Source organism: Emydura macquarii, unplaced genomic scaffold (genome assembly GCF_026122565.2).
Source record: "Emydura macquarii macquarii isolate MOO-44397 ecotype Brisbane River unplaced genomic scaffold, CSIRO-AGI_Emac_v2 contig_1551, whole genome shotgun sequence".
NCBI classification, from domain to species: Eukaryota; Metazoa; Chordata; order Testudines; family Chelidae; genus Emydura; species Emydura macquarii.
In genome coordinates this window covers 25596339-25620757 of record NW_027131688.1, presented here as the reverse complement: position 1 = coordinate 25620757, position 24419 = coordinate 25596339, and the positions used below count along the sequence as shown (strand labels likewise).

The 24419-nt window shown below is 38.8% G+C and overlaps 1 protein-coding gene across 3 annotated transcripts in view; it reads left to right on the top strand.

Moving 5' to 3' along the window:
• The first annotated feature begins 1232 nt into the window (after positions 1-1232).
• VRK1 (VRK serine/threonine kinase 1) overlaps positions 1233-24419 on the top strand; it is a 48553-nt gene continuing 25366 nt past the window's right edge. For 2 of the 3 annotated variants that reach the window (XM_067555088.1, XM_067555086.1), the window contains exons 1-10: positions 1233-1312; positions 8723-8886; positions 10747-10802; positions 16072-16141; positions 16950-17037; positions 19295-19403; positions 19545-19637; positions 20701-20833; positions 21966-22086; positions 23666-23724. In XM_067555088.1, the coding sequence (XP_067411189.1) occupies positions 8730-8886; positions 10747-10802; positions 16072-16141; positions 16950-17037; positions 19295-19403; positions 19545-19637; positions 20701-20833; positions 21966-22086; positions 23666-23724 (886 nt within the window). In that variant the 5' untranslated portion in view covers positions 1233-1312; positions 8723-8729. Of the gene's footprint in view, positions 1313-8086; positions 8185-8722; positions 8887-10746; positions 10803-16071; positions 16142-16949; positions 17038-19294; positions 19404-19544; positions 19638-20700; positions 20834-21965; positions 22087-23665; positions 23725-24419 lie in introns of all 3 variants that reach the window. The other variant, XM_067555087.1, reaches the window with a different exon arrangement.

Genomic DNA, 24419 nt, shown 5'->3' with positions numbered 1-24419 from the left:
CTGCTGTCAGTATAGATCTACCCTATTTAACAAAACATTTAACCGCAACATAAACTGACTTCAAGGTTGAATGAAAAGGTTCCTCAGCACAGCAAATGAATGAAACAAATTACCGTAACGATTTATTTGTGAACTTCTCAGAGGTTGGTGTAACCCTAGAATCACAGGTGAAAAAACCTGATAAGATTATCTAATGTCCAGTTACGTGATGAAATTCATTCATATGCCATAGCAGAGCCTGGTGTTGGCATGGAAGGAGAGTGGCTTGCATTTAGCCTTGCGATAGGCCACCAACAGGGCTGCCCTAATCTAATAGTCAGGGTGCAAGATTGCCTTGCTTCCTTCCATCTCTAGAATGCCCCTTGATCACATCTGACTTGCTCTGTAATGCATCCTGTGCTGCAGTTCAGTGGCTCTGCACCTGATGGGCAATGCTGATGCGTCCTGATGCGTGCTGGGGAATATTCTTTGTTTTGCAGCCACTCTGCACTGGCATAGCTAGCACAAATGGCTGCAGGGCAACTATGACTTGAGCCTATTGTTTAGCTCAGTTCAGTGTTAACATGTTTCAAGGATGGGTATCCATTGCAACCTAAATGCTCTTGCTGTACCAAGAAGGATGGTAATGTTACCAGCTCTTGCAGGTATTTCCTGGTCTCTGGTGTTTTTCTTAAATCTCTGGCTCCAAGAATCCTGTGATTACATGAGCAGCTCAGTGTTCTTTAGAAAAAGTTTCTAGCCCTCATTCTTCTGGAAAATCCTAAACTATGACCCTTAAATGCTCAAACACAAAAGGAGGAAACCTCCCCCTCCACGGAGGTGTTTAAAAACTGAGTTTTAAGCCACTGGCAGGATTTGTGACTGCAGGAGGGGTGGCAATTCTGCAGACGCATCCTCCTTGCCTGCAGTTTCCATTTGCCTCCTGGGGTTTTACTCATTAGATGTACGAACTGCTCGGAACGGGCTCTCCTGAACGCGGCTCCCTTCGCGCCCAGTCTGCGGCTCGCGGGCCACGACTGCTTTGCTCTGGGCCAGCGTGAGCACAGGCTGTAGTCTGCCGCCGCCGCCAGGCCAGCAAAAACTACAACTCCCAGCGTGCACCGGGCCCCTGGAGGGAGCGACGGCGGCTGATAAAGAACGCCGCCGGCGCTTTGTCCCGTTGTAGGCGGGCTTTGTCGGGTAGGTAGCCAATAGGGTAGGGCGATAGTGGGAGGTGTGTGGCTGGGCTGGCGGGCTGCCTGAGGGTTTGGCAGTGCGGGAATTTCGGACGGGGCGGAAGGAGCGGCTGGTCTCGGCCCCTGGCACCCAGGAGGTATTTGAAGCCGGGGCTCTGAGGAGGCGGGCGCAGCCGGCCTCAGCCTGCCCCTCCCGCGGTGCTGGCGGGCTCCGGCCCGAGCAGGGAGCCGGCGAAGCTGCTTTGCTGTGCCGCGCTTTGCCCACCGGAGCCCCGGCGAGAAGGAGCTTGGCCCCGCTCACTCCCGCCGAGGATCAGCCTCCCCGCAGAGGGCAGATCACGGCTCGCGCGGGGCGGGGCGGGGCTCACTCCTTCCCCATCCCCAGGAGCTGCCCGGCTTCCCCAGCCCCACCCGGGGAGACCTTTGCTGAGGACAGTCCGGCCCTTAATCTGTCGGAGCCTACTCAGCTGTGGCGCCCTCAAACCCCGCAGGGCACCGCTTTTGAACCTCCGCCCGTCCCCCGCCGTCAAGGAGGGGCCCTTGATGGCCGTGGGGTTGGAGGCGGGTTACGCCAAGGTGTGGGTCACAGGGGAGGGGACCGTTCCGGCACTTGGGGATAAGACTGAAGGGTATTTCTCTGGGGGAGGGGTGTGGAGGAGTGTCACAGGGAACTAGAGGGCGGGGACCATTTGAAACCCATCATCACTTAAGAGGATGAAGATGAGAGAGAGAGAAAATAAGCTTTGCCTTAAAAATTGTGTCCTTAAATTCCTGCTTAAGTGAAAAGTTCCAGAGGGGTAGTTGTGTTAGTCTGTATACTGCAAAAACAACGAGAGTCCTATAGCACTTTAAAGAGTAACAAATTTAATTTTTGCAGGCATAAGCTTTCATGGGCTGTAACCCACTTCGTCAGATGTAAGGAATAGAAATCACATAGGAGGCATATATATACATCTCCAAGGGAAGTAACAATGGGAAAGATGGATGAAAGCAAAGTCCATTCAGTTAGAGTAGTTGAGGCCTATTCACAACCATTGATTAGGAGGTGAGAATGTGTGAAAAGTAACAATTATTTCTTGTAATGAGATAACCATTCCAACTCTCGATTCAGATCCAGTTTGATTGTGTCAAGTTTGCAGATGATTTCAAACTCAGCAGTTTCTCTTTGAAGTCTGTTTTTGAAGTTGTTTTTGTAGGAGTATGGCAACTTTCAAATCAGTGACAGAGTGTTCTGGGACATTGAAGTGTGAGTTAGGCTTAGACAGGTCCCTCCTATTTCAACGGAAATTGTGGAAATGAGTTGGCTAGCAGATGGGTCCATTTTTCTACTGGCTTTAGGACTCCACTTGCACAAGTGTAGGTTCAAACCTGCTGTCCCTGTGAATTTCCAAGGGGAGCACCTTGATGCATGCCTCACATTCTTGATCACTCATAGGGGAATTTTGAATCTCTTCTGATGGTGAGAAAGGTTTTTGTAATGTTTGAATGGGAGCTAAAGCCTTGTTCCTGGTTAAGTTTCCCACATCATAGTCATGGCTGCTTGAGACAGACTTGTACCTATCTTCACAGGAATAAGCTATTCACTTAATTCCTGGTGAGAAGCAGCATTGATCCTCTCTGTCATATGATGCCCCAAATGAATATCAAAACAGCAGGCCTTATACCTGCAAAATGACCCCAAATACCTCAAATTTAAGGACTCCCTTGTTGTTGGGTAGGTGTCTAGTGTGGTCCACAGATGAAGAGATTTTGGGGTTATTTCTGAGCTGGCTTTTTAGGCATCTTCCTCGATGATAAAAATATATGAGGCGCTTTATCAGGCAGAGAATTGCATGAATGAAAGTCAGAAAGTTGATGGAGATTTTAAATGTTATTGAAGTACAAAGTGGTAATTCTGTCTGGAGAAGATACTTAAATAGATCTAAAATTAATCCAGAACAGGGTGGAGTTGTTTCTTAAAGAACTAGACTTGGCAGGTCTGAACATGCTGCATTGAGGGATTCAAAAATAAAATTCCCTCTAGGTGGAGAGATCTGTGTCCAGTTTCCCCAGCTTTCTGCTGCCTTAATAAAACATTATAAAATATTTTAAAATCTATCAGTATAGGATCACTCTGTCTAGTTTGAACATGACTACTGAGAGGCGAGAACTTTTAAATATCTTTAACTAAAGCAATTACTTTGCTACCAATTGATTTTTAATAACCCCAGTTAATCTGAGATGTGCAGCGATATTCTAAACATGTAACAGAAGGCCTGAGGGAGGGGAAAAAACTTTCTTGCATAAATTAGATCTTCAATTGCTGTAGAAACTACCTGTTTTGACACTGGAAATATCTGAAACATCAGTCGCCATTTTGGTGCATTTCTCTCTGACATGAGCAAGATTATGTCCATTGTTTTGAATAAAACAAAAAGAAGTCCTAAATTTGCAAACTGTTTAAAGTATTTAGGAACTTTAAAAAAGAAAGCGTTTTTGTGGAGAAGAGGAAGGTATTTCTTTGCTGGCAGACTTGGAAAGTTCTGCTATGATTAAGCAGTATTAATGATGTGCAGATTTCAGGTCTAGGTGGAACTGCCTATTTATTGACTAAAAGGATCACAGGTCAGCAGCACTGTCCTCTCTATGCTGAAAAATAAAAAATGGTTGTATTGAGATGAACAGTCTAAAAATGACACTTTATAGAAAATAAGAAAAGAACCAGAGCAGGAAGGAATTCAGCAATCTGAGTTGTCACACCCAGAAAATACTTCCTTAAAATGAATTTGATTTTATATTCATTTGACTTTTAGTGAGAATGGAAGAAAACACAAACTGGAAAACGTCTACTCAAGCTTATTGAAGAGTGCAACAGCAGTAACAGGAATACTGTTTCAGATTGCATTTATAAAGATAACTTCACTGATGGCAAGACTTTATGCTAAGTCCTGGCTAAATTGTATGCATGCCTCAAGCATGGCATGTGGAGAAGCAGAATCACCTTATACTCACTAAAGAGGTGTTGGAAAAGAGTTTGGAGAAACAAACCTCTGTTTCTGTTGTACTCTTTTTATTTGTTAGGAGCAAAATCTAAACTGTTCAGTCTATGCAAGTTCTGAGCACTCAGCCCCATAAAATGATACAATCATGCACCTTAAAAATATGTTCCTGTCAGGTTACAGCTAAGCAAATTTGTTTAGTACTTAAGGCATAGTATAATACTTGACATCTACATAGCACCCTATATTGAAGGATTGCAAAGCAGTTTGTGATCACTAATGCAATTAAACTTCACAATATTCCTGTGAGATAAGAAATATTTCCATTTACTGATTGGGGATGGTGTGGGGGGGAGTGGTAACATTCACAGAATGAGGAAGTTGAAATGACTTATTAAGGAGAGAGAGACTAGCATATCTAGGCTCTAAACCACTTTTCGTCTCAAAAAGTACGTCTACTCTGGAATAAAATGCCTGTGTTATGGCTCTGACTGACCCAGATCAGCTGACTTGGGCTGACAAGGCTTAGCCTGTAGAGCTAAAAATCACTGTGTAGATGTTCAGGCTCAGGCAGGAGCCCAGGCTGTGTGACTATCCCCCCCCTTGTGAGAGATTTCAAAAACAAACAAACAAAAAGCTATGATCTAGGTAATTCAAAGTCTTCTAAAGCTGTACTAAACTTGTGATCTAGTGTAGTGTTAGGGGCATTGTGCTGTTTGGATAAGAGATAAAACTGATGTTCTGTCCTTATTATGTATTGTGCAAGAGGAACAATTTTAGTGCTGGTATTCTGGCAACTTCTCATTTGAGTAAATTGTATTTGATTATACCTAAACATCCCCCTACACTTTCATTTTGTTATAAACTTCATTTCCTGCCCTATAAATTCAGTTGGTACTATATTGTAAAATAGCTGCAGCATTCCTCCCTAGAGATGAAAGATTTTTGTATATCATTATGTTAAGCATTTTAAGATCATATGGAATGAATGTTTATTTTTAAATATGAAAATATCTGGTGGTTAGGAGTATCCTAGTGAGAAGTAGATGGTTTGAAACAAAGAACTTCCTCCAAACATGGAGTGAGTAGTAGTCTGCTGATGTATCTAAATTAAATGTGTAGTTATTCACAACATTTAACAGACTGTTCAATCTTTGGGTGGAAAATTATGTACAATAACAAAAGTAGCAATAAAAGATCTTTCCTTTCCTTTCTGTTGTTTACCTTGTCTCTTCAAATTTCATTCTTAAATATATTTCTTGAAGCAGTTGTAGCTGCCTACCAATCCCTGAATCTTCCTGTTTTTATATTGTGAAGGCTTCTGGGAAGGTACATATCTGCAAATTTGATCTCCGATGTGGAAGCATGTGGAGCCAGAGCTTCAGTACTTCCAGAGGACAGGTTTTCTGCAAAAGAGTGCTTAGTCTTGTGCATGCTGCCCTTTTAAAATTTTAATTGCTTGGCACCTATGGCCTAGTGATAGCTTGACCAACTTGTGAGTAGGCACAATGCCATCCTAACAGATGGGTATGAATGTAGACAGCCAAGAACCCATGTATATGTATCTAGTGTATTTGTTAAGGGCAGGATTCTCAGTTGGGAACATTCAAACTTCTGTCCATTCTGAGCTTTCACTTTTATGGTTAAAGAGATGTCAGAATAATTAATTAGTTTATTGACTGAATGCCTGCATGTGTGTAACTTTTGACCGTGTTGGATAAAGAGAACCGTTTATTTCAACTCCCCCTAAGCAGGTTTGTCAGCAGCAGAACTAACAGTGAGGTTATAAGGGTGAAGTAGATTCATACCTCTTTTATTTAATAATGCTAATAACATATGTTAAATATGAACAGATCATATCACCTCTACTTGTAAAATGCTGTCAAAGAAAAAATCCCAGGAGAAGATGTGGCAACAATAAAGCATTTTCTGGTATATTTTCTGGTCATTATATGGCGGTGGCAAAGGAGCAGTAGTTCTGGGTGTCTCTGGACTACTCCCTCACGCAGGCCAGCCAGGCTAATTCAAGGAACATTTAAATTTGTACAAGTCAGATTTTTCTCGGTTATAAATGGAGGAAAAACTTTGACATGAACCTGATGCTATTGTATCTCATTAAGAAAGACACTGAGGTACCAAGAGAAACATTTCAAGAGGACAAAGTGCAAATTATGGGTAAACTTCTTTTTATAAATTGAGGTGGAGTGTCTCAAAGCTGCATCTGGATTATATGTCAGAAAATTTTATTTTACAGAAATAGCTAGAAATATTGGAAAGCAATTCAGAGTTAAAAATGTTTGCATTTTGGATACTAGAAGGTTCAGATGGGATAGGTGTGGGGTATAGTTAAATAGCTCTTCAGAAGTAATTGTAGAGGTACCCTTTTCTTCCCTTGAGGTGTGATGTCATATTTGTGGTTCTGGGGCAGGTGCGCCTACATCTGCTATGAGTATTCAAATGTAATTCTACCTAATGAAACTTGGCACATTTAGGAGGCTCCTGAAGAGTAGAGTGATATATTGTTTCTTTAACTTTGGGAGTGAGGAATTAAAGCATTTTATTATTTTGAACGTTTTCTTTTTCCTTTAGGTCACCTTTTTTCCTGGTTGCAGACTTATTAGGTAGGGGGCATTTCTCGTTTGCCAGGAAGTGGCGCTGGCAGCTCCAAAGGTGATTTTCAGCAGCTGGTGGGAGCTCAGTACCTGTTGCCTTCTCTTCTAGGAGAGTTTTGCAGACCCTGGCAAGACAGGGAGATGTTTGGGGGAAGACAAGTGGTTATTGAGAGCAGGGAGCTGTAGGGAGGGAGTGTGGTGCTTGGGGCTACTGCTACTGCTGCAAGGCCCTCTATTTCTGTGATGTGGGAGCTGGAGGAGGGTACCAAAAGTGCATAGCAGCCAGGAGGGGAAGCTGATGAATAGGGAATAAAAGTTCAGTAAAACCAAGGAAGGAAAATGTCAGTGAGCGACGGCGAAGAAGAAGGGGTGGCACTGGGAAGCCAGAGAAGAAGCTGCAGGGAGGTAGGTCAATTCAAGCAATTGTTTCAAGCCTTGCTTCCCCCAATATCCTCTGTTGCTCCCTCTTTGTAATCTCCTCTGTATGTTTTCCGTTCCCTGGTCCTTCCATAGAAATAGGGGAGTGAATAGTAGACCAGGCATCCCTTTTCATTCAGTGGCACTCAGCTTGAATGGTAACCAGTATCCATCTGCAGAGGCCTGCCAGATGAGTCCTGGAGGAGGGCAGTAGGGGGCAGTTTCTCAACAGTTGCTAATCATTTTCAAAGCTGTCACTTTCCACTTCCTGGCAAATAGTATCTGGCTCCTACATCATAGGAATAGTCAGGGACTATGATTACATAGAAGAAATAAAAATAATTATTCTGCTGTCCAGGAACTTCCCAAATTGAACATTGTTAGGGTTATAAAACCCAAGTCAAATTGTACTTTTAAAACAATAAGCTCTGTGTATGGGTGTTTTCTTTTTCATAAGGAAGAGACAAATATCAGATTCTATGTAAAACAAATTAAGAAGGCCTTTCACATGCAAAGATATATATGCATTTCTTGACATGTTGTCATGCCCAAACAATCTAGATAGAAAGAATTGATTCAATGAAAATTTGGTTTTTGATCCCAGGGTTGGAGAACCCAAAGGGGTTTATTGTCTAGTGAAGATCTGGGTCAGTCTGGAGGGTGACACATTTATTTGACTGTGATGAAGCCATTAAGTTATTAGTTTCAAAGAGTTGTCTTCCCAAGGTGGAATCTGAAGGTCAAGAGGCAGAAATAAGATTTATATTCAGAACCTTGAAATAGGAGGTTATTTACTGCACTGTTAGTGGTTTCTGAATTATTTTAAATGCTGTTCTGGGATACAATAAGTTGACCATTGCATTTTTGTTACATAGAGATCTGACTACTTGAATGGTTCTTACAGGCATCACGCCAATCACACAATGATTCTTTCTGTCATCATGCCAATCGCAAACTAAACTGCGAACATGATTAAAGAGAAAGTTGAGAGTTCTTTTTTAGGTGTGTGTATATATAGCAAATTATATCTAATAGCAATTATTTAAATACATGGACTGTATGAAACATATTTGTATATTTAACAGGCTTGATAAAGATGCTTGTATCACAGCTAAAGAGATTTTTCATATTGTCAGATCATAGTTAATTATCAAATGGAATAGATTCTATAATTCTCCAGTATGTATTAAATTATGCAAAACCCTCTAATACAAAATCTTTTGTTCTGAAGCTTCCTTTTTTTTTTTTTTTTTTTTTTTTTTAATACTTTTTTCAGATTTTTCTTGTAATCAGCTGAGAAGCTTTTTTTCCTGATCCCTGAATATGTGCTGCTTTTCACCTAGGATTCATGCCAACAGGATTACCTTGCACATTTCTTGCAAAGTATTTTTGTAGTAACAGTTTGGCAATTTAAACAACCCATGGTTGCTATGTGGAAGTCTGTTATGAGCAAAAGAAAGCATAAAAAACTGGCATATGGAGTAGAATAGGGATGTGAAAGAAAACCTGCTCAGTGTATAACCTGGCATTTACTTCTTAGAGTGAAAATGCCATATATAAAGAAGACGTCTGGAAAAAAAGGTCCTGTGAAGAGGAAGCTTGCAGAAGAGTTTGCTCCTGGAGAGGTGTTAACAGACACATCAAAAAAAGAGTGGAAATTAGGCATGCCTATAGGGCAAGGTGGCTTTGGATGCCTATATCTTGGTAAGCTTCTGTGAACCAAACTAAAACTTTTTAAAATGAAGGTCTTGAAGTGTTCCTCCCTCCCCCCCACAGAATTGGGGTTTTTAGGTTAAGAAGACTGAGTGTTTTTAAGTTGACTACTGTTTGGTTAGAGCTGCAGTTGAGTGTTTTTCTTTCTTGCAGAATGGAGAAATGTAGGTAGAAAATAGTTATTAGAAGACATTGAAGATACAGTCATCAAGCTGTGTTTAGAAGCCCTTCTTGGTTCTTACTCTAACCCCAAATACTTCAAATGACAGGTCATATTTTTTCTTAGCTGAAGTGACATTCTTTATTCCCACTTAAATCATCTGTCTTTATAATATCCCTCAAATGTTTGTAGACAGATTTAATAATTCCCCCTTTTCTCATTTTAATTAGTTTACCATCTGAAAGGACATTCATGCACTTTTAAATTAAATTTAGTACCCGTGGGAGATGCCAGATTGTTAGTGTGGGCACCAGCATTTCAGCCATCCCATGCTGCCTTGCCATGGTGTCTCAACTCTGACTTAGGAGGACCTACCTATAGGGGTGAGAGGATAGCTCAGTCTCCATGCTAATTTGATCTTTGGTCTGTGTTCTGATGGTGGTATTTGTCATGAGGCTACTTGGCACCTAAATACTAAACTGAGATTATTGACTCATTTCATATAGGATGCTGACCAGCCAACAGATGATGGCTTTCCACTTCTGTGCTGGGTTGCATTTGAACTGACATGGGTCAAGTGCTTTATATTACATATCTAATTTTCTGCAGTATCTATGAAGTTCAAGAATTTCACTGTCAGGATATCATTACAAATTTAATTTTGTAGTGCTGTCTGTTGAGTGTGAGAACATGTGAAAAATAGTGCACATATTTGTTTTCCGAGTAAATAGGCAGTGTGGAGGTCCCCATATCATGGCTGTCATTCCACTAACCATTGTTGAGAGGATGGAACTTTAAATGAACACTCTAGCCAAGGGCCCTTTTGACTATGTGGTACCTTACGTCCAAAGTGTGAAACAAGATGCCTTCCCTCTTCTCCCAAGCTATGTGATATAGTTGCACTGAATTCTGTGGCAGTCACTCATTGATTACTAAATCATTTGGTAGACCATAGTGCTCATAAAATGAACTGGCAACAGTAAGAGGGGATTAAGCATTGTCTTGAAAAGAAGGCAACTGCCAAGTAGCGTAATAGCCGTGCCATAATGGTCCTCCACTGCTGCATGTTTTTGCCCGTTCATCTTCTAAACCCATTTAAAGGTGAAGCTCTGCTCGTGTTATACACTTGCAAATATTAGTAGTTGCCTTTTCCTGCAAGACTAACCTTGCTTTCTCCCAGAGAGTGCTTAAGCCCCTTCTCACACAGGGAGCCAGGGCACACATTTGTACCAGTGGATCTGGTATTTTAAAATTGCCTGTCATGGAATCCCTAGTTAACATATCTGGAGTTTCTAAAATGGCAGACAAGCTGAGAGCTGGAAGATAGTACAAAATATTTTTTGGATATATGTGGTATCTTGGTTAAAAGGTAAATAAACGATGGCCTCCTGTGTGTATGCCACACTGTAAATTAAGCCTTACTGTGACTGGAGATCGTGCTATTGAATGGCAAGGGGTGGGGAGACTCACTTATCATTTAGTAAATTGTCCCCCGTGGGAGAAATCAAGACTGGAAATGTAACTTGATTTTTCTGCACAATTCTGCCACCAAGCTACTGAACAATTTATATTCATGTTAATATTTAATTACTTTGCAGAGTAGCTAACCAAATGATGTAACGAGTAGTAGCTGTAGTTGTTTTAAGATAGTTGCCTCTCATCCTACTGATAAACACTTCATATTTTAACAGCTGATGTTAATTCTTCAAAATCGGTTGGCAGCGATGCACCTTATGTTATAAAAGTGGTAAGAGAAATTTTGAATCTATTTATTTCAAGATATCAAATGGCTTCTCTCCTATAACATGTGTAATATGAAACATCCCTTCAGCTAGAAGTAATGTGGTCATATAGTGCGAGCTTCATTAATGTACATTAAATAACAATTGTGGTAATGCCCAGAAGCCCCATGGACCTCATTGTGCTAGATACTGTATAAACACATAAGACGCAGTCCCTGTCCCAAACAGTTTACACGCTAAATAGGTACATGATCTACAAAGAGAGGAAAAGAGAAACAATCATATTTGTGTTTTAAGGAGACTAGAGAGGACTAGGTTTCTGTAACAAGATGAGATGTTAGGATCTTGACTAGAGTTTTGGCTGTCTGGACAGAAAAGTTGGAACTAAAAACATTGGGTAGGAAGGAGTGATGAGATCTAAACACAGCCTGGGTGCACAGGGCAGTTGATGAGAAGGAATTGAAAATGACCTAGAGGTTATGGTTCTGAATGACACTCAGAATGATGGTGTTATTAAAAGTGATGGAATGGAGGGAAGAAATGAGGGTTAATGGCAAGACATCAAGAGAGGCTGAGACATGAGTCTGAATGAAGGCAGACAGATCAGAAGTGGAAAGGCAGATCTCAGAGTCACCAGCATAAAGCTCGTAGTTGATACAATGATCCAGATCATGCAGCACAATTCTTTACACCATTCAGGCAGCACAAAGTGGATTAAATGTCAGCAAATGGCTGTTGGAGAATTTCCTTCTAGCTCAAAACTGAAATAGGCAGTTCCTGTGCCAGGTAGCCTCTTCTTCCTCCCAGAGGCCAGAGTAGACTGAGTGTAAAACGGGAATGGCAGAGCACAGCTTTGCTACACCAGTTCTCCACTAGTGTAAAGTCCTTCAGGATTTTTATGGTAGGGGTATAAATTAGAAAGGCCCCATGGCTGCACCGACTAATGTGAGGACAAAACTGGTGCTGAATGAGATCTCTAACTGACTCTCTAGTGGGTCCCCACCCTGAGACAAGATGGAACTCAGACACTCATACTAGGTTCAGTTTCCTCTATCTGCTCATTTGTACAGCAGCACTGAAATCTACTGCACTAATAGTTGGCCCTCTATGAAAAATATAAATATTATAGTAGATTTTTTTCCAACTTAAAAATCAAATTGTTTTAGTTTAAATTAATCTGCTTTGCTCAGTGCATAACTTTGGAAATGGACACTGTCACATCATATGAACTATAAAATATACTTATTTTTTGACATTTGGTGGTGAGCCTATTGTTAGAAATGATGGTTTGCAAAGTGGCATTCTGCGTTATAGGAAATACAAGGTATTGTAACCAATTTTTGTCCTGCTTTAATGATGGAATTGCCTTTTTACTGTGTTTTGTAGTACTTCTATTGCTAAGCTCCCTGAAAATTATTCACCTCCTTTTATTCCAGTCCATATATTTAGGATGTATTTGTATCAATGGGAAGTGCTTAGCACTCTAGTGTTAGTACTGTTGCTTTCTTCTTCACTTGTTAAATATTTAGTATTCTTTCTGCTCTCACAGTCCATGCACTCTGACTTCCTCTTCTACAGGTATTTTTTATACTTGCATTAATGATCCATGACATGTTGCCCCCACTCTCGACTACGATGCAACTTCTAATGGCATTTTTTCTGGTGCCCTGAGAGCCAAGTTAACTCATAGCAGAGGCAAAGAGGTTAATATCTGAAGGATTAATAATGTTCATCAGCTAAACAAAATGTTTGTCCACACAGCAATGTTCTTCAGATGTTTAGACTATTAAAGCTGGATAGAAATTCGCTTAGTCCTCTGGCATAGAATTCTTATGGTTTTGGTATCTAAGCAGTATAAAATGAATACTTTTTTAAAGTTTTTCACAATTTTTTCCTAATGAAGAAATGCTTCTTAATGTATGAACTTTCAGATATCACTGGGCTAAAGTGGGTGCAAAGCATATTTAATGACATTTCTGATTTTTTTTCTAGATGGCACAATTTCATTAATTCTTAAAATATTGTTCAAGAAAAAAGTGGCAGATATGTCTTGAGTTTTGACGTAGACACCATAATGGAAGAGTGTGTGATATTTCCTCTAGTCAAATATTAGTTTCAATTTCTTAAAGCTTGGGCATGAACTTTGAGTACATTAGGTTTGAAATCTAAGTATTTTATAAGGTGCCAATCACTGTGGAATTGAAAGCACATGATGCTGTATTATGATTAAGATAATGATGTTCATCTGTGTTTAGAATTAATTTTATTATGGAGGCACTAGTTGCAGCTCCATAGTTAAGGCTGAGTTCTCCTTTACACTTAAAGCAGGAATCAACCTCTGTTATGCATGAAAAATACAATGGATGCTTACCAAATTCACGGTACTTACTCTGAGTATAGAATGAATTTTCTGAGAACTTGTAAGTAAATCTATTAACTTGGGTTAAAATGAATTTTAAAATAGGTGCTTTTAAGAAATTTAGCATCAGTCAACGTTTTTTGTCCCAAATGATCTTCGTCACAGAACAAGATTCAGAATATATAGTTAAAATTAATTGAAATCTTGTACACAGGCTATATTTGAAGAAATTGTTATAATCAAGTTTACTTATTGTGTTATATTTGCCTATACAATCATAATTAGTGGTTAGGTCAGTAGCTCAGGTGACTGGGGCTGTTGTGGCATTTGAGATAACTCAATCAACCACTGCCCTTTTTCTACAGCAAAATTGCATGTGACAGTTTTGTTGGTTATAATGAGTATGAAAGAGAGTTCTTAGTAGTAGATTACTTGGCCCTGTCATTGCTTTTTACGGGTTCCATGATTGCCTGCTAGCCTGAATATCAGTACTTGAAAGGCTACCCAAGGCACTGCTGCCTTGGCTCCACTGTACACCAAGACGGTACTGCTGGGGGAAATGAGTTAAGGACCATTTGAGAAACTTGAAGGTGCAGGACTTGGGAACTTCTTGTTCCATCCTTCACATAATGTCAGTCTTCTTAGCAGACCCCTAAACTAATAAAGAGTTGTAAATTAAGGGTCTGATGAAATTCATCCTAAGGTACTTAAAGAGGTAGCTGAAGTAATCTCAAAACTGTTAACAATTATCTTGAAGAACTCAGGGGGAGATGAGATCCCGGAGGACTGGAGAAGGACAAACATAGTGCCCATCTTTTAAAAAAGGGGGAACAAAAAGGATCTGGGAAATTATAGACTAGTCAGCCTAATTTCAGTATCTGAAAAGATACTGGAATAAATTATTAAACAATCAATTTTGTAAGCATCTAGAGGTGTATTTAGTGGGGACCTAGCGGGGTGCATCCTGAGTTCAGTATTATTCAATATTTTCATTAATGACTTGGATAATGGAGTGGAGCGTGTGCTTAAAAATATGTGGATGACTCCAAGCTGGGTGGGGCTGCAAGCATTTTGGAGAATGGAATTAGAATCCAAAACATCATTAACAAATTCTGAATTCAACAAGGTGAAGTTCAATAAAGGTAAGTGCAAAAGTACTACCATTAGGAAGGAAAAATCAAATGCATAACAGCAAAATGGGGAATAACTGGCTGGGTGGTAGTACTGCTGAGAAGGATCTGGGGGTTAATGTGAAAAAGGCTAACATAATTCTGGAGTGTGTTAACGAGTGTTGTATGTAAGAGTGGGAGGTAATTGTCTTGGTTTACTCAGCAATGAGTGAAGCCAGAGCTGGAGTATTGAGTCCAATTCTGGGTGCCAGACTTTTAGAAAGATGTAGGAAAATTGGAGAGAATCTGGGAGAAAGCAACAAAAATGATAAAAGGTTTAGAAAACCTGACCTATGAAAAAAGGGTTTAAAAAAAACCCCTAGGCATATTTAGTCTTGAGGAAAAGAAGTGTTACCTGGTCCCTACCCCCCAATCTTCAAATATAATAAGGGCTGTTATAAAGAGGATGGTGGTCTATTGTTCTCCAGGTTTACTGAAGATAGGACAAGAAGTAATGGGGTTAATTTGCAGCATGGGAGATTTGGATTAGATACTAGGAAAAAAATTCTATCTAGGCTTCCACTGGATGTTGGGAATCCCCATCACTGAAGGTTTTTAAGAGTAGGTTGTGCAAACACCTGTCAGGGATGTTCTAGGTTTACTTGGTCCTGCCTCAGTGCAGGGGGCTGGACTTGATGACTTTTTGAAGTCCTTTCGAGCCCTACGTTTCTTTGATATCTGCTTTGCACTGCTCTGGTCATGCAAGCAGCTGTAGGTCCAGGTTAACTGGCCAGTGCACTCTGGCTGTTTGCCTTTTTCTGGTGTACTATTGAATCTTCCCTTAAAAGTTACAATTATAAAAATGATGTAAGGTTCATACTACATATCTTCAAGTCATTACTAATATCATATGGTAATATTCTCTTTAGGCTTCTTGCTTAGTTTTCATGTATGAATAGTTACAAGCAAAGGAAAATGGAGTTAAGAGTTGAGTATGTATTGTAATTTAAAGGGTAAAAGATATTATGTGTAGGCATACCTGAGTTAGCTTGCTAAAAATTGCAGTGTAGTTGCAGCAGCATGGGCCAGCCACGTGAGTATATTCCCAGGGTCCTGGGTGGAATTGTATTTGGGTGCCACTATCTCTGCTGCCACAGCTACACTGCTGTTTTTGTGAGCTAGTTCAGGTATATTTACACATGCTCCAATCTCACCTCCTGATTGCAGCATGGACATATCTTCAATGTCTTCCTCAATAAGAGCTAATACTAACAGGCATTATCTTGTAAGTACATACAATTGCAATCACTTAAAGCTAAGACAGTGTACTCTAAGCAAGAATATTTAGAGATCAATTGTTTATACTGTACAGTCCAACCATTTCAAGAGTGGAGACTTTTATTATGAGAATGATCTGTTGAAATGTTGGGGCTCTGCATATAATACCCTTAATTCAGAGAACCTAAAGATAATGACAAAAGTGTACTTAATAATGTCTGCTAAAGCACTGCTGTAAACAGTTCTGCATATTTTCCATTAACTTGTTGCTCTTTAACCTCTATTGAGTGGAGTGGAGGGATAATTTCCTGATACTCCTAAAACTAAGTACTTTCTAAACAGTCTCTGTTATGACCATTTTTATTATACAGGGAATGAATTCTTTCTGGAGCATCAAACTATCCAGGGTCAGGTGGTGAAGAGTGATACACCCACATACAAACATATATCAATTTATATGGATTTTAAGAGCTATAATTCTTGATAACTAAAACAGCTAAAGCTAACTAATTTTAAATTGTTTTAAAGGAGCCCAGCCAGAATGGACCTCTTTTTACTGAATTAAAGTTCTACATGCGAGCTGCTAAACCAGAGCAAAGTAAGCAGTCTATCAGACATTCTGAATGAACTAAAAGACCATGTTTCCCTATAAATAATAAATTCTGTTGAGTTTTTAATAAAATAAAGGCTAAGTGGTAGCCTTTAACGTTAAATGTGTTAGTTGGTTCATGAAGAGAGTCTGTTTAGATCCATTTAAAAAAAAAAAAAGACCTTCTTGTGTTCATTTACATTACTTAATTGTATTCCTTAATCATAAATGGATGTTTCTTTTTACAATGACACAATATTTTTTCTAAGTGGGATAATTAGTGAAGGTAATTGCATATAAATAAGTTTCTGAAGTAGAACCCATGCTCTTGTCCTCTTTCTCACATCTAAGGTCATAAACCTTTGAGGACTAGGTCTATAACATCACAAGAACAAACAGGATTTTCTTAGTGGTGAAAACCAAACAAGATTTTAATGAGAGTAGAAGAAAAATTAGTAATTTGAAAGAAGTTAAATATAGTTGAGGCATTGTTTGGAAAAAAACTGAATCTGCTGTGATAAGACACAGTCTTGCAGTTATCTTTTTGGTATGTTGTTTTCCTTTAGCGATATTGGTTGTGTTGCTGAAATATGTCATCGGTTGTACTTACCTGTTCACATTAGGATATGTTTTGTTACCAGAATTAGCCAGAGGTAGTAAGTAGAGCCTACTTATTGTCTAGTATACTTGATTCATGGCTTCTCATTATCAGATAATGATCAGATCTTACATGCATAAATTGTAAATGATTTATAAATCTTGTCTACAAGACTTCTGCAGTAGAAACTCATAAACTTGTTTTTATTTATATTTTTAGTTCAGAAATGGACTAGTTCCCATAAACTGAAGTACCTAGGTGTACCAAAGTACTGGGGCTCTGGCTTGCATCAAAAAAATGGAAACAGGTAAAGTACATATTGTGTTTAGTACATATTAAGATTTTTCTCACCCAGAACCACTACCTTTTATATAAATTCTAATATATGAAGGTGAATTTTAAATCAGTGTGTTTGTTACTCTCATTGACATTGAGAAGTTATGTATGCCAAATAGCATATGCATACAGAATAGACTCCACCATTTACAGATTCTGAGTCATGTTTGTATTTGTTTTTCTGATTGTTTATTTTGAGCCATTTCTTTTTCATTACTCATTTAGCAGATGTAGTAATATGAAAGTGTATACCATAATTCAACATTATATGTGTGTATTAGGAGTTGCCTTTCAGTCTTGAAAAATATATATCCATCTCAAAGTCCAGCTCTTAATGCATAAATCTTTGACCATTATGAGCTAAGTTGTAGACTTTTTTCTTTTAATTCTGCAGAATCTGTTTACAGAATTACAGTATTTTAATTCACATGTACAAAGAAGGCAGTGCATTGTTTTACTACACTTTAGCCTTCTGATTGTCAGTTGGTTTACTCATGGGACAGAAAGTCTTTTAATTTAGTCTGAGCTGGTATAGCCAATCCAATTCTTATTTTATCTCAAAAGTTTGAAGTTAAATTTATACATTGTTTCATGTGAGATTGAAGAATGCATTAGTTCAGATATATACTGACGTGCATTTATGGCTGGTCTCTAATGGTGCAGAATCAGTCCTTTGTGCCTGCCCTTCCCCTCCACAAAAGCTTTGGGGGTATTCCTGGTGTGGGGAGGAGCTCTTTAATAGCTTGGGTGATTTTATGTCCTGGCTATTTCCAGCTGCTGCGATACCCATAGGGGCCCTTGGGAAAGAACTAATTTTTTTTTATATGGCTACCAAAAGTATACCCTTCCCAAAGGTGTCACAGGTGACAAATCAGGTCCATGGGAATGATGATGATATGGGATGTACTAAGCAACTGCTGTAGCTCTCTGATTATCCTGCCCAACATTAGAATTAGATTTAGAAAAAGTAGGAGAGATCAACTAGGATACAGTCATAAAGGGGTCATGTGGCCATTGCAGTTCTATGTGGCTTACAGAGCAGAGACTCTCAAATAAGGAGAAAAGAGGAGGCCACTCCAGCAGAAGACTACCTTTCCATTTCTCTATCCATGCCAATTGTGATGAAGGGACAAGGAAGAGACTCCTATACTTTGATCTACCCCTCACACAACAAATGATGATCAGGGACATAACACCCCCCAAACAATTCCATCTGTGATCTTCTCTTCAGCGAAAGCTTAGTCTTGGAAATTTTGGAATTACAAATATTGTCTTAGCTGAGAGTTAATGGGGTGGGATGGGGGTGGCTAATGCTTTGACAAGATGGTAGTGGTTACTCCTGCACGCTATATGACATCAGCTGGGAAAGTGATGAGAGATCCATGATAAGTAGCTGTGGAACTTGTAACATCCGGGATCTTGTAGACCTTGCACAGTAGTGCTAACTTTCCCTGTTTAGGTCACTTCACAGGGCAATTGGTAGTTATGGCCTCACATACCAGGAGTCCCATGTCTGTCTGAATAGGGCCTTAAATCATCAGTAATGTAAAGAACTTTAATTTAGGTAATGTTGGGATGCAAAAGAAAATATGACAGAACGTAACTGTCTCAATCAAAATTAGTTTTTCAGAGGACAGGGTATTCATAATGTTTCATGTGCAGGGCTTTTATGGGAATGAGCTTTTATACTAAAGTCAAACTATAGTGACCTTAGAGATGAATCTCAAAACATCTTTGTCAGGAGAGCGTCATTTTAAGGTAGAATGCTAGTTTAAATCTTAGTAATATTATTTTTAAGGCAGCCAACTTATGAAAGTAACCACTTAAGTGAAATATAAGTGACTTTTTTGGGGGAAAAAATGTTGGTCTTAACAGGCAGTTAATACATGCCCTTTCCTGTTGTGAATGAAACACTACTGTAGCATAACAAGTCCACATGTAGGAAAGTACATTACTAGCTGGATTTCAGGAACAGGCCTTTGACGGAGGACCTTTTGTTTAGGTGATATAAAGCAAACAAAACAATAATTAGGGTTGAAGTACAGTACAAAAAATTCAAATGTTCATAAATGTTTTGCATGCATAGCTGATTTTTATTCTAAAAATAAACATGCTTGAATTCAGTAATTAGTGCAATGGGTAGACTCAATACATGGATAAAATATTGTACAAACTTTAGTTAAGTAAGGTTTTTCCCCCTTCCCCCTCCCCCCTTGCTTTGAATTCAGCTATAGGTTTATGGTAATGGACCGATTTGGGAGAGATCTTCAGAAAATTTATGAAGAAAATGCAAAGCAGTTTGCACACAAAACTGTGTTACAGTTAAGCTTGAGAATAGTAAGTAATTCCTTGAAACATCTTTAAAATACATCTTGATAATGTAGCCTTTTGCTAAAAGTCAATTTGTGCTGAATAGTGGTCCTCTGCTGGCTGGAGTTGAGTACTGCACTGATATTGTTGTACATTGTGTTTTGTTAGCTTGATATTCTGGAATATATCCATGACCATGAATATGTGCATGGAGACATCAAGGCCTCAAACCTTCTCCTGAGCAACAGTAATCCTAATCAGGTATTTCTGATATCTGTGCTTCATTTCTCCTGTTTTAATCCTGTTGTTTGGCAACAAACTGAGATGCTTTGAACCTGCGAACCTTAGCAGAAATCCTATTTTTAAGAATATATGCAGTGATATTTCTGCTTGACATTTATATTTAGTTAATATTCTACATTTTTTTATGCAATTTGCTGGCAGTTTATCAAGTTGGCTATTTTGCCCTAAATAATATTCAGGAGGAGTGCTTGTGATACAAAATGAATTTCAAATAGCTATTTGGGGGTGGAAGCTTAAAATTATATAGTGCACCAATGAATTATGTTTGCCTGTCTGCTTTGTCACTTTTTTATTTCCTTTGTTCAAGGATCCATCAAATATAAGTGTTCTGTTACTTGGAAAATTTGGTCTCAACATGTTGATTATTCAAATCAATTGATTTTCCAGAAATACCTTTTTAGTTTTCTAATTTTTTACACCCTTTAGTATTTGGAAAATGTACATTTAATTTCCATAATGCTACAAATTTCCCTGTCCAAATGCTTTACCTCACAAAGTAGATACTGTCAGTATCCTTAGAAGTAGCCAGGGGATAATGAAGAGTAGTACCTAGCATTTATTATTTTGTAGTATTCCTTTTATTGTAATAGGGCAGCAAGACTAGCTTTATGTGAATACTCAAGAAATACAGTATAGTAAATATATTTCAATCTCTGATATCAGTACTGTGAGCCCCTTTTACTGTTGTCCGATAGACCACTGTAATCCACTCTGCTCTTAGATAAGAATTGAACATTTTACTTGGCTTTGCCACTAGATCAGCAATAAATGATTTCTAAAACTGGTTTTGTCATTTTTCATATAATGCATTAAATGACTGAAAACTTGTTGCAGTTTTCAACATTGTATATACGTGTTCATGTTTAAGAAAGAATAAAGGAGCTTTTTAATCCAAAGAGCTGACCTTCTGGAGTTTTTGTTTTAAAGAAGTTCTGAGAGTGGTCATTAGTATTTATTTTTATATGAATTCCTCTGTATGTATAGTCCTTTTAATCACATTATGGTATGTGGGATTTAATAGGTGTACTTGGTTGATTATGGCCTTGCATATCGATACTGTCCAGAAGGAGTACACAAAAAATATAAAGAAGACCCCAAAAGATGTCATGATGGTACAATTGAATATACTAGTATTGATGCACATAGGGGTGTGGGTAAGTAATCAAAACTTTAATTCACTTTGCTCTATAAAAGACTGTTTGTGATTAAAAATAAAAACATTTTAGAGAGGACGTTTTTAAATAGATACCTATTTACTATGGAGTCTTAACAATGTGCTTAGAAAACAAAATATTCCAGCTGTATAGCAGAAGATAAGCTATGTTTTTTTTCCTGAAATTTGCTGGGCAACAGAATTAAAGCATTTACTAATTTGTTCAGCTGTTACTTTAAAATCTGCTTGGATGTAAAGTCTCACCTGGGCTAAAAATTGACTAACAGAATTTAAAGGGGATTTGCTTGTTGATACATTTAATACATTTTAATCAGTATCTTGTGGAACATGTGTAAGCAAATGAGGATGTTGTGAAGGCCAAGACTATAACAGGGTTCATAAAGAACTAGATAAGTTCGTGGAAGCTAGGTCTATCAATGACTATTAGCCAGGAGGGGCAGGAATGCAAAACCATGCTCTGAAGTGTCCCTAGCCTCTGTTTGCCAGAAGCTGGGAATGGGTGGCAGGGGATGGATCACTCGATTATTATCTGTTCTGTCATTCCCTCTGAAGCACCTGGCATTGACCAGTGTTGGAAGACTGTATGCTGGGCTAAATGGATCATTGGTCTGACCCAGTATGGCTGTTCTTTTTTTCTAAATTGGTTAAATTCCTAATCGTGTCAACATCTAAGATTTCAGAATCTTCTGCAAGCAGCATTTCAGTATTCAGGAAATCTGAAATATTTCTACTTGTGGAATAATTTTAAAAGCTCAGGTTTCAACTCTATTCCCTGTTTTTTGGGGAGTGGGAGGTAAAAATGTATTGAACAGAAAAGTCAACTGGTTCACTAACTCGCTATATTTTGTGAGGATTTAAAATTTCAAGTGTTGGGATAACTGCACCATGTCATATCTGTGAGCAGAAAAAAGAGAAATTCATTTCAAATTCCTTTATCAGTCTTTCAGCTATTGAGGCAATACTTTTTTGTTTCCTTTCCTTCCTGTTTCCCTCTGATATAAACTCAAAGCATACCATGGTTGTTAATTACTGTGAACGTTGGCTTCCAGTTGTCTTACCGTGTTTACAAACTTTAACTTTAAATGTCTGTATGCATTTATATATATTTGCAGCTCCATCAAGACGTGGTGACTTGGAAATTCTAGGTTACTGTATGATTCATTGGCTCAGTGGCCATCTACCATGGGAGGACAATTTAAAAGACCCCAACTATGTCAGAGATTCAAAAATTAGGTAAGGAACTTTTTATATTTTTTTTATTTGAAACCAAACCTTGGAATAAAAATATTTCAGTGTAGCAGTACTGTCTTCCTCTTCTGTGAGGGGCTGGGTAATACTATGTCTACTCTTGCAGGCTGAAATGGAGATTCCAAAATTGTAATGGACTCCAAAACTGTAGGTTGTATTCTCCTTTGGCTGCCTCCTTAGTGTCGTCATGTCTCTTCCTCCCCCCCCCTCCCCCCCCCTTGTGTACATTTCCTTCCTTTTTTATTCTCATTCCACCATTCAAGATGATAATTAAACCTTGGAGGGAGACAATGCTAGAATGAGGAAGCGAAGTTTGCAAGCTATAAGAATCAAGGGGAAGTCTGAGAAACCATCAAATGGAAGACTGACATTCCAGAACACTTGAGCCTAATCACCTGGGGGAGAGGAAGTTAAGCTTTTGACCAATCTGTCCCTGCACTAGAAGGAGGCCCACTATCGAGAAGCACTTTATCAGTAGAACACCTCCATCAAACTCGTTGGCCACAGTCCTAGCTCCTAGACCCTGAGAGACGGATCCGTTATCTGAAGTATCTTATTTTCTTTTTTCTGTTTTTGTCTTTTTTTGTTTTATCTAGGAGACAACCCAACTTTATTCTTACTTTAGTTTAATATTAGGAATAGTGGAGGAGCTTTGATATTTATTTTGTTTGTTTCAAGTATTTTAATTTTTTTTTAAAAAGATACTGAAATGCACTTCTTTCAGTAAGTAACATGGGTCCAGAACCTTTGTGGATCAGGGTGAATATACCAGTCAGCCAATGCAAAAGCCTGACCAACTCACCACGATTGGTCGATCTCTCTCACCAACCTCTCCAAATTACATATAGGTAGAAAACTGTGGCTCAGAATGTGTTCTCTTTTAAACCATCATATACCAATTCCTCCTTCCATCCATGCAAGGCCAATGTCAGCTCTTGCCAGTGCTACTCAGAACTATTGCGGCTCCCCATCACTCCTCCTTGCACTGCTGCCTTTTATCAGATCAGCAACTAGAAGAGGAGAGAAGTTGCTGCTTTGAGAAAGGTTGAGGCAGCAGTGTTTCTTGTTTGAGACTGAGTGTCCAGAGTGAAGTGAAGATCATGTGATCACAAGAATCCTGCAGCATTTAAAGCACTTACTTTGCACTTTTTATCCAAAGCTCTCAAAGCACTTTACAAAGGTGTATAAGTATTCCTTTTTCACAGAAAGGAAGACTGAAGCCATAGATACTGTCATGCAAGAAGCCAGTTACATAGGTAGAAATAAAACTGAGCCTTCCAATTTTCCAGTTACTTGCTGTAACCACTACACAAGTATAAAAGTTAACTGAATCAAAACAAAAGGACTGCAAGAAAAGGATTATACAGTACTAAAAGGCTATTTTTTTATTTGCATGTCAATATTTACATTTTTTCTTACTTTGCTATGTTTTAATATCAGACTTAGAATATATGTTTTGAAAGAAATATAGATCAGATGTGAATGAACAAACTGTTTGGCTATTGTTGTTAAATCTAATTTATCCACAGTCTAAACCATCAATTCTTCCACTTTTATTTCTCAGATATAGAGAGAATATTACAGAATTGATGAACAAGTGCTTTCCTGAGACAGAAAAACCAGGTAGGAAGAGCTATTTTACATATTAGTACTTGGGGTTTTATTCTATTAGACAATCATTTAATCCTTAGTCTTCAAAAAAGATAAAGCACATTGAAATAAAGCATTATTGATTCATTCTTCAAAGAAACCTGGCTGGCCACCTCCACCATACTATAGCTAACTTTAATAGGGTTTAGGTAGATTCATTTAGACCCAGGAATTTACTCACAGTATGTCTGAAATTCCTATTTTCATGTGGCAGTAATACTTTAATATTTGGGTATTTGTAGTAATTTCTTCTGTATTGAGTTGAATACAAATACAGACAGATGACAATTCAGCTGCTTGGAAAGATTGAGTGGGTGTCAGATTGTTGTCAGCACTCAGCCCATCTGGGAGCAATATCTCTGATATTCTTTGGGTATATCTGTATTGCAGCTAGGAGGTGATTCCCAGCATGGTTGGACAGACTCATGCTAGCTCAGTTTGAGCTAGTGTGCCTAAAAATAGCAGTGTGGCTGTTGCAGCACTAGCCCGTGGCTTGGGTTAGCCACTTGATCTCAGATGAAGGTAGTTGGCAGGTTTGCACCCAGGAGGCTAGCCCAAATTGCTGCCAATGTTGCAGGGTCTACACTGCTATTTTTAGCATGCTAATGAGAGTCTGTCCACTCTGTCACACTTCTCAGCTGCAGTATAGACATAACCTTCAAGTTCTC